The sequence below is a fragment of the Ictalurus furcatus genome, chromosome 25, assembly GCF_023375685.1.
Source record: "Ictalurus furcatus strain D&B chromosome 25, Billie_1.0, whole genome shotgun sequence".
Taxonomy (NCBI): Eukaryota; Metazoa; Chordata; class Actinopteri; order Siluriformes; family Ictaluridae; genus Ictalurus; species Ictalurus furcatus.
The window spans coordinates 8,675,490-8,685,889 of record NC_071279.1 but is presented as its reverse complement, the minus strand read 5'-3'; the positions used below and the strand labels follow the sequence as shown (position 1 = coordinate 8,685,889).

The 10,400-nt window shown below is 39.7% G+C and overlaps 1 protein-coding gene across 1 annotated transcript; it reads left to right on the top strand.

The window, feature by feature from the left end:
- The first annotated feature begins 4,970 nt into the window (after positions 1-4,970).
- sox7 (SRY-box transcription factor 7) lies at positions 4,971-8,736 on the top strand. The gene is made up of 2 exons (XM_053614681.1): positions 4,971-5,619; positions 6,857-8,736. The coding sequence occupies exons 1-2, from the start codon at positions 5,388-5,390 to the stop codon at positions 7,819-7,821; spliced, it is 1,197 nt and encodes a 398-aa protein (XP_053470656.1). The 5' UTR covers positions 4,971-5,387; the 3' UTR covers positions 7,822-8,736.
- The last annotated feature ends 1,664 nt before the right edge of the window (positions 8,737-10,400 follow it).

Genomic DNA, 10,400 nt, shown 5'->3' with positions numbered 1-10,400 from the left:
GCTTTATTTCCCGCCTCTGCACTGTGTGTGTGGAGTTTGCATGTTTTCCTGTGTTTCAGGGGTTTCCTCTGGGTACTCTGGTTTCCTCCCCCATGTCACGTTACAAAGTGATTTCGGAAGCAAGCACAGATATTCTAACATTTAATAAACAAACAAAATACAAAGACACAATAACTCGAGGCAAAAATACTGTGGCAAAATCTAAACATGGAAGCGTGGACAAAAGCATAGATAGACAATAACGTGAGACAAGGAAAGTAGTGCAAACAGTGGCATATATACTAGAGTGCCCATTAACCGAAATGTAAATTAGGTGCAGGTGGTCATGTGACAATGATGTAGTATGGTGCAGTGGCTGCTGGGAAAAGAAGTCCAGAGTTCCCTCCTTGATACATGACACCCCAGTCCAAAGACATGCATTTTAGACTGATTGGCATTTCCAAATTGTCCATAGTGTGTGAATGGGTGTGTGAGTGTGCGATTTGTGCCCTGCGATGGGTTGACACCCCGTCCAGGTCGTCACCTGCCTTGTGCGCCTAGTTCCCTGGCATAGGCTCTAGGCTCCCCCACAACCCTGTGTAGGCTAAGTGGTATGGAAGATGGATGGATGGATGAAATGCTGAGTGACTCTCTTGAGTGACCAGTATCTGGTCATCTGCCATTTGACAGAAATGAGCTGATGTTTCATTGATCCATCCATCCATCCATCCATCTTCTATACCGCTTATCCTTTTCAGGGTCACGGGGAACCTGGAGCCTATCCCAGGAAGCATCGGGCACAAGGCGGGGTACACCCTGGACAGGGTCCCAATCCATCACAGGGCACAATCACATACACATTCACACACCCATTCATACACTATGGACACTTTGGACACGCCAATCAGCCTACCATGCATGTCTTTGGACTGGGGGAGGAAACCGGAGTACCCGGAGGAAACCCCCGCAGCACGGAGAGAACATACAAACTCCACACACACAGGGCCACGGTGGGATGTTTCATTGATTTGATCTCATATCTAGATTCCATAGAGGAATTATTGCACCTAGTGGTAAAAAATGGGAACTGCAACAAGTGCTAACAGGTCTAGTGGGGAACGAATCATGCTGCCCCAGTAGCAGAGGAAAGGACAGTTCTTGAGTGGGCTTGCATTTTTATGCCAAATTGGTCTAGTTTAAAATACTCCATGGCCACCAAGAACTTGGTTTCTAGCAGGTAATCGAATGAAATCTAATACATTTCCGGCAAACTGTAAATGCAGGCAATTTGTTTACGGTGTTCAGAATAATTTCTATTGCAAGATATTTTGCTATGTTTGGGAGTGGGAAATGCAAATTATGGAGTGGACGATGTCCGTATATCAGAAATTAATGCGGACCATAGTGACCTTGTTTCCCATGCAAAGGCTGAGAAAAAGAACAAAAACATTTCTCCTTTTCCCATACCCAGATTTTCGGGGGTATTTTTAGGCCTTTTGTGTTGTTTTTGAGATGTAGTTGGGCTGGAAATTTTGCTGAAACCTGGTAACCCTGGTTAATGATATTAGCTCTTATGTGTGTGCATCACTGAAGATGGGGTTAAACACCTGCCGTATCAAACACAGTTGAAAAAAAGGTACAACTGGACTGTATGCTATGACTGTATGTTGTTGACTCTCAACCACCTATTACCAGGTTATTCAACTCTAATAGTCTTTGGACTTGACTTCAAAAAAAACTGTCATTATTAATGTTATTCTGCCCCACAAAAATCTGTGAGACACTTGCTGAGACAAGTTCGCCTAAGTCTAGGGGAATAATTTTTAGGGACTAGTATATTATGCAATATATAATGTATGAAATAATCATACAAGACAATAGTCATACAAGAAACTCCAACTAAAGAATCTTGGTTAGAAGCTGAATGTGAGATTTTGTGGAAAATAAATTGGCAGAATGAATCAAAAATATACATTTGTTATATCACTGTGAATGACTGACATACTGCATGGGGCTTAGTCATTAGACATTATGCCTCACCATTGCCTTTGCCAGTAATATTTACTATTTAGAATAAATCAATGAATCTTGTTGACTGATTTAAACCCTCCCTTTACTTACAGCCATTTACATTGTTGTCATTGTTTTCACAGCAACAAAAACAGTACAAGTCAAGTTTTGTTTTTTTTAAATGCTTGTTTAAGTATTTCATGAAGAGGTAGGTTGTCACTCTTTATGAGTCAGCCAGTGACTCAGCTGCTCATTCAGCAAGTGGAAGTTCATTCCACCACCTGGGAGACAGTACAGAGAAAAGCCAGTGATACATTCCTTCCTTGTATATTTTGAGTATGGGATAGAATAGGACTAATTCTAGTGAAAGAGAGCTTTAGCTTGGCAAAAAGCTTTAGCAAATTGCAAAGTCTTCCTTTTGGTTTTTCTCTTTATTTAATAACCTTAAAAATTTTTTGCATGGAGCTCTTGTGGTCAGATAATTAGTCATACCACAGTTAGCTGCCTCGTAGTTCTATAACTGTGCACCTAAAGGCAGGTGAGACAGAATTGCCCTTTTACATGATTTGTTGAATTACTTTAATAATACAATAAACCCAATTTACAAGTGGTCACTAAATTACACCTCAGATGAATTAATAATAGTAGAGCCTATAAATGCCTGTACTTCCCATTAAGACAGACTGGTTTGTGATCAAGCTCTAGTTTCTAGTTTCCTTGAGAGGAAATCAGAACCAAAATAGCAAAAAGGAAAAAAAAAAAAAAAAAGAAAAGTGGAATTACTCAAGTGCATCTTTCAACACCCTAACAGATGTCCTGACTGTCATCTCTGTTCAGGGTGGTGAGAACAGGAAGTGAAGGACCTTATTCTGTGGCAAATTTACACAGACTTCCTGTTCCTGTGTGTGTGTTTATGGGGGAGGCTAATAGACTACACTGTAAGGGGAGACTATATACATATGAAGTTTTTGTAACTTCTTTTTTAATGTAAATAAAGAAGAAAATGTCGAAATATTGAAGATACCTTGGTTTGGCAACAATATGAGCCTTCCTCGAGTACCAGAATTAATGGGTGTAAGCACGATCTGCCTTTTCTCCCAGCACTTCCTGTATGCCCCACAGCTTCCATGGGGTGGCCATTACTTCAATAATCTGTCAGCAGGAACCCTCTGTCTGATAAGAAGAGTTCTGCTGACAGTGAGGAAACTGACTTCATTCCAGCCTCAGATTTTACGCTGCCTAGGCTACTTGTAAACATTTCAGAAACTGGTGATGCATTCTTGGAAATGGGGTTCCACAAGGATACCCTTCTATGTCGCTGAGGTGGTACTCTCAAAAGTATATCTTTTAGTTTACATGGAAATATCAATGCAGTGGACCTTTACAAGTGATTTAATGCATGTTATTGAACATTAAGGGCTACATGTGTTTCCTTAATGTAAAGCTGTATATATATATATATATATATATATATATATATATATATATATATATATATGTATATATATATATATATATATATATATATTTGGTAAAGCTTTATATATTCAATACCCTTAAAGGTATTATACCCTTAAACGTGTTCAGCTACAAGGTCAATTAATACTTTTTTGAGAACTGAGTTTAGTGGGTTTTTTTTCCTCAGTGTAGCTTGTTTTGATTCATTAGCATTAGCACTTTGCTCAGTATTTAGACTGCAATTGATTCGGGCTGTTATTCACGCCCTGCTGAAATAACAGTTGACAGCTGAATGAATGGACACGCTGACGTTGAGAGGACTGGTGATGTCACCACACCTTTGAGTCTTGCGCAAATGTACCAGAGGAACGGTTCTGAATGTTCTCAAGAACAGGTTTGATAACTAAACTCCAACCTTTGGCATCATGCTCTTAATACACCAGCCAGCTCACAGTATTTTATAAATGGAGAAGACTGTCTGATTTCCAGCTTTAAAGATGCATTAGGTAAAATTTGTGGGGGGAAAAAGGTCTCTAATGGTTAAATGAGTGGATTTGAATAAGATATGAATATCTTTTTTTGCTCACTGACTCTGCCCTGTTTCCACCGACGTACACCATACAAGCTCCATCCCAAAACCTATGGTGGTTCAACAAGAGTTACCATTAGCAAGGACTGTCACTGACAATCATCTGCTTGAAAGCCAAGTAAATCTACAAACATGCAAATTCCTCTCATAATGATTTATGAGGATGTGAAGGGGGGTTGGGGGCTTGTCTATAAAATGACTGACAAGTTGCCAATCCAAATACAAACATTCCAGACCTGAAGGCAGGTTTCCTATTTGTATTTTTTCCCAGCTACATAATACACCTGTTCTGAGACAATGGTCCCAACTATTATTAAAAAAAAAAAAGCATTTCTACATAATTTCCCACAATATTTGCACTAGTAAGAAAGGAAATTTTTGACTATTGTACATTTAATTTGTACATAACCTAACAGTACTAAACTGTATATTTCCTTGTCACTGTGGTACCACTGGTATCTTTACTATATAACTTTCACCTGGATATAGTATATCTTTAAATGTGGTTGAAAGACCTTAATCACCTTTTAGAGTAAAGCTTTGAAACATGCATGTGTCACTCTAGGGTTGTACTTTCTAGTACAAGGTTGAGTTTAGTACTGTACCTTTCTGAGACTAAAGAAAATCTTGAAAAAACAAACAAACAAACAAACAAAAAAAAAACACAAAACTTTTGAATTCTAAGAGTGATTTAAGAGATCCCAAACAGAACATAATCCTCTAATCGCTTAGTGATAGAAAACATTGATGGTGTAACACATGTTTAGATTATTTCTCATGATTCATTTATTTATAAATGAATAAAAGTGTTGTCAACTGTAACTGCAAATAGCACGTTATGTTTTTCATTGCACCTCAATAATCATAATAATGTCTCGCAACACATTACAACACAAGCAGAAACTCATATTGGAGCAAAGGTTGTTGAGGTAGTTTCCTCCATTCTGTTTTTTTCCCGCACGTCTCAAGTTGCAATCAAGGAGGAGCTGCGTGTCCTGCGGGGCCTGTGCTGGAACCTGCAGCTCAAATATAAAGCGCTTCCCCATGCACAGGGAAAGAGTGAATCACTGCTTTCGAGGAGGAGTCCACCGAGCACACCGTTCTCACCCAAACCGACAAACAAACACAGAGTAGGTCATCATTTAGGACAGGGAAGGAAAGATAGATACAGCGCAGGGTAACACACACACAATCAGGTCTTATTGGGGCTTTCCCCCCCCGCCAACAGAATCAGGTGAAATCGCACGTGAGCGCAAGCCACAGAAAGTTTCAGAGAGAGTTTGAGACTAATTAGCGCAGGTAAAGTTTTGAGATTGGGCAGAGTGAGAGAGAGCGAGAGCGGAGTGCGCACATGGCTGCCCTGATTAGCGCGTATTCGTCATGGCCGGAGAGCTTCGAGTGCACATCCACGGATGGAGACGCAACCGACAGCCGCACGAGCCACCGAGCAGCGGCGGATAAAACTCCCGAGCCCCGCATCCGCAGACCCATGAACGCCTTCATGGTGTGGGCTAAAGACGAGCGCAAAAGACTGGCTGTGCAAAACCCAGACCTTCACAATGCAGAGCTCAGCAAAATGCTGGGTAAGATTTTACTATATATATGTTTATAATCTTCTTCTTCTTCTCAATTGTCTATCTCCTCTTCTCATTTATTATTATTATTATTATTATTATTATTATTATTATTATTATTATTATTATTATTGTTTGTATCCTCATCCAGAATTTTCGTGGAATTTTCTTACACTGATATTATGACAAAAAAGTTTTAATGGCTCCCGATACTGGCTTCTTTTAATTTAATATCACAGCTTTCATAAATTAAATGATTTAAATAGTAGGCTAAGTTGTTGTTGTTGTTATTGTTATAATAATAATAATAATAATAATAATAATAATAATAATAATAATAATTTGTTTACGGTATTTAAAGGACTGAATCTGTAATAAATAGCCCATGTAGTGAACTAAATTTAGTCATAGGCTTGTTGCGAAGGTCCCATCCGAGAATTTTTGTTAGAATATAGTTCAAAGTTTTGCAGCTTAAAAAAATTAACCCCCTTTGTGTGTTGGACAAAACCTGTTAATTTATAGCTGAAACTGGATCAGTAGTGATTCCAAACGGTCTAACTGATACTGATCTAGAAGTTTACGGCGGGGTGTCAGGAACTATCAGCTTAAATCAGACAAACTAAAATTTATTATTATTATTATTATTATTATTATTATTATTATTATTTACTGGTATATATATTCTGGTTTCCGTCTGTTTAGGTCTTAATTTCATCATTACTTTTGAACGTCGTTTAAAAATATGTTTTGTAGTCGGCATTAGTATAAATTTAGCTTGTCTTGCAACAGCCCTTGCATTTCTGTATAACAGTTGTTATATAGAAATACAAGGGCCGTTGCAAGACAAGCTAAATTTAGAAAACAAAAACAATATGGGTTACATATAGTAACAATATTACCATAACTACCAATAGTAAGAATATTGGTTAATTTGAAAAGTATTTCATACTCTCTCAATTTAGAATTCTCACTTTTTATTTCATTTACAAGATATTTGGATCTTCGATTCTTCAGATTAAATACAAAATTCGACTGGATAGATGCGGCTTGTGGAACACTGAATTTCAGTATCTTTGTATAAGCAGTAAAAAAGATTTTTTATTACATGTGAATATTAGACAAGTATTGAAATAGGCTATATTTCCCAGTTGTTGGAATTCTGATGTGATAATACCAAGTGCAGTTCTTTATGTGAGTGAAATAGCAATGTGTCTAACATTTGTACTTTTTTTTCGGGTTGTGATAGGTAAGTCATGGAAGGCCCTGACTCCCTTGCAGAAGAGGCCGTATGTGGAGGAGGCTGAGAGGCTGCGGGTGCAGCATATGCAGGACTACCCTAACTACAAGTACCGTCCTCGTAGGAAGAAGCAACTAAAACGAATCTGTAAGCGTGTTGACCCAGGCTTCCTACTGCCCGGCATTGGCCCTGACCAGAGCTCTCTGTCAGACCCGCGAGGTTGCTGTCACCCCCTGGATAAAGAAGAAGAGAGTACTGTCGTTGGGAGCAATGGATTCTCTTCCCCCAGTGCAACTTTGCCTGGTGTAAGGGTCTTCAGGGACCCTGCAAACTCCAGCAGCAATTTTGACAGGTATCCTTATGGCCTTCCCACTCCACCCGAGTTGTCCCCTCTTGATGTGGTAGATCATGAGCACCCATCCTACTACTCAGCATCCAGCTCTGTCCCCCCCACCAGCTCCTGCTCATCCTCTGCTTCGGGCCCAGAGGAGCAGCGTCCCACCCCAGCTCACATGGGCAGCCCTCCTCCTTACCACCCCGAGTACTCCCATCAGTCCTCTCTCCACTGTGGTAGCACACATCTGAATCACATCCCCATGCCCCACCAATGTAGTGGAACCACCCTTATCCCCACCCCTCCATTGTCCTACTACAGCACTTCGTTCCCTCAAGTCCCAGTGCACCATGGCCTCCAGGGCCACTTAGGGCAACTCTCGCCCCCACCTGAGCAGGGCCACTTGGAGTCATTGGACCAGCTGAGCCAGGCTGAACTGCTGGGTGAGGTGGACCGTGATGAGTTTGACCAGTACCTGAACTCCACCAACTATCACGCCGAACAGGGCAGCATGACCGTGACGGGACACATCCAGGTAACACCAGCGTCTACTTGCCCCAGCAGCACCACAGAAACCAGTCTCATCTCTGTACTGGCCGATGCAACGGCCGCCTATTACAACAATTACAGCATTTCTTAAAGAGTGAAACAAACCAATTGACAATAATTTAAAAGTCAATACAGACAAAGCCCATGGACTTCAAATGGGTCAGCAATGTGATTGGCAGGTGAACAAAGGATGAGTGATGTAGTGAGGAAAGGAGAAGCTGCAGGAAGCCAATGGACACCTCAGGGATGCATAGATAAATGCTCTAAAGTTCATTCCCATCTTTGTTTCCAAAAAGAGAGAGGATGGGAATAAAGTGACTGGACTAACTGTTAGTCCTACTGAAATGTTCTCAGACTTTGCCAGAGATGCTTGTATATTTGCTCAACAGCTTATTTATGTATCTAAATGTTTCGCATTAATCCATATTGTATTGCTGTTTTTCCCCCCTCTAATAATCATATGTTTAATACAAACCTCATTTTTTTTTTACCTCAAGACACCATATTTAAATGAGACTGGACTTTTTCCATCGGATTTGGTGTTTCATGAAGGAAATTCTGTAGTCTCCCTTTTCTATCCACATCCATATGAATATATATTATACTCATAAATTGTTACCAAGAAAATAATAATAATGAATATTATTGTATGCTGATTTAAGTTTGTGGCATTAATTTAATTTGAATAATTTGCCAAATTTATCATTTGAAATCTCCACAGATGTCAGTGCGATATCTAAGATTGTAGCTCACAAAGAAAGCTGATGTATATTAAAGATTGGGATGTTTGTATGATCGTTATGAAGGACCGGATACTGGCATTTTTCCTTGACAAACTGCATTGTGTATGTCGAAGTAAACCCAGCACATTGACAATGTTTATTGTTTTGGACTACCTGAAAAATAATGCTTTGTAGATGCTCTAGCATTTTGTGAAATGTTAAAATGAATGTTCTGAGAAGCCAGACAAAATGGGCTCCAGTGAATAAAAACAACATTTAAACACCGGTATAACAAAGACTCTTGTTTTGGTTGTCATAGGTAGGTCAGTCTTTATCACTGCTATGTGCTTCATATTTTATACTTTCTTTCCTTGTTCTGGATGTTCAAAACCCACATACATGTTGTTTGTACTTTTGCAAATCAGTTAATTGTGTGAATTAATTTTACAATAGTTTAAAAACAATTCATTTCTGACACAAATAGCAAAAATAGGTTTTTGAACCAAAATCAGCCTAATTTTTTTTTAGCGGTTTTAACAATTTAAGCAAATATTTGTTTCTCTTTGTGGTAGAATTTGCCTTGTCTGAGATTGAGCTTTGCTTGGAGCTTTGATGGTATATGCACGATGGAGCTGGTGGTACCCACTCAGTGTTCCCAGGCTGGTATGGCTAACATGTCTCCTGCTCAGTTTCACTCCTCCACACTCTCAGAGGATTGGTGTAGAACAGTCTCGGCGCTCTCTGCCTTGTCGCCTCCATTACCACTGGCCTTTTGTTTGCTGCGTCTTAGTCGGGGTGTCTTTCTTAAGCAGAAACTCCCCTCCTACTCCATCCCCACTCTTGCCCACTCCCCCCTTCCCCCCATCGCTCCCCACTTACTATCTTGCTGATGCAGACTTTTATAATCTGCATGAAATAAATAAATGCACCTCAGCCCTGTTGACTGTTTTACATGTTCATCGTTTTTCTTTTTCTCCTTGCCTTTTCCCGCTCCAAAAAATTCCTCTTCTTTTTCGATAAAAGGAATCTGGAGGGGGGAGTGAAGCGGGTGGTGGCGGGCGTTTGACAAATCCTGGAGTCTGGCTTGGTCTTCCTGCGTTTTTTGGGAATGGTTGAGTCGCGTTCCTTGTAAAGAGGATGTAGCGGAGAAGCAGTGTTTCCTGCCTGATAAGAGTAAAGCCTCTCTCCGTCAGGATGTTTGGGCCCTGGCTGCTCCACGCATTAAAAGAGCCCATGGCAAGGGAAAGGGAACCTGCTGTTCGTTTTAGCTGGGAGGAAACATGGCTCTCACTGATTAATATCTTACACTGTGGTGTTTTTTAATGGTTCTTATTTGACCCTTCTTTGGCCTGGCCATACACTGTGGACTCACAGATTCTCCTAATTTGTCCTAATTAAAGACAGTTTAATATGGTCAAGCATATTCAAATCTTTGACCATAACATAAATTTCTGATCCCTTGTTAATTCTGATTACAGTACATTAAACAACATTTATCATGTGTCAACATCGGAAAATTATTTCAGCGGAGAAAGATTGTTATCCCTCTTGCCTGTGGCCATATGCTTAAAAGGAGATGGTGTTTGGGACAATGGGGATTTTGGGTCAGGGAGCCTCAGGCCTGTGTCTCACTCATGGCTTCAAACATCTCAAGTGCTCAGGGCATGGTGGCATACTAAACAACAAATATTTTCACAGTCTAATGACTTGGGACAGACTTTTATCTAGACAATACATGTTTTCTTTTTTATTATAATGTTTTTGTTTGTGTTAAAAAAAATGTAGTAGTTGCTATTATTATGACTGGACTGTATAATTCACTTTTAAACACAACATAAGAACATATATTTTAACCCTTAAACTGGCATCTTTAACTTCAATTATTCATTTTAAAGCATTCAGTATTTACCCTCAATTATTCAGTAAGTAGTGCAACTAATTGGAAAGG

What these genes read in the sequence shown, in the direction of transcription:
- sox7 (XM_053614681.1), top strand. Translation starts at nt 5,388, where the DNA reads ATGGCTGCCCTGATTAGCGCGTATTCGTCATGGCCGGAGAGCTTCGAG. An exon ending in AGAGCTCAGCAAAATGCTGG is followed by an intron (nt 5,620 to 6,856) that starts GTAAGATTTTAC and finishes GGGTTGTGATAG; the next exon opens with GTAAGTCATGGAAGGCCCTG.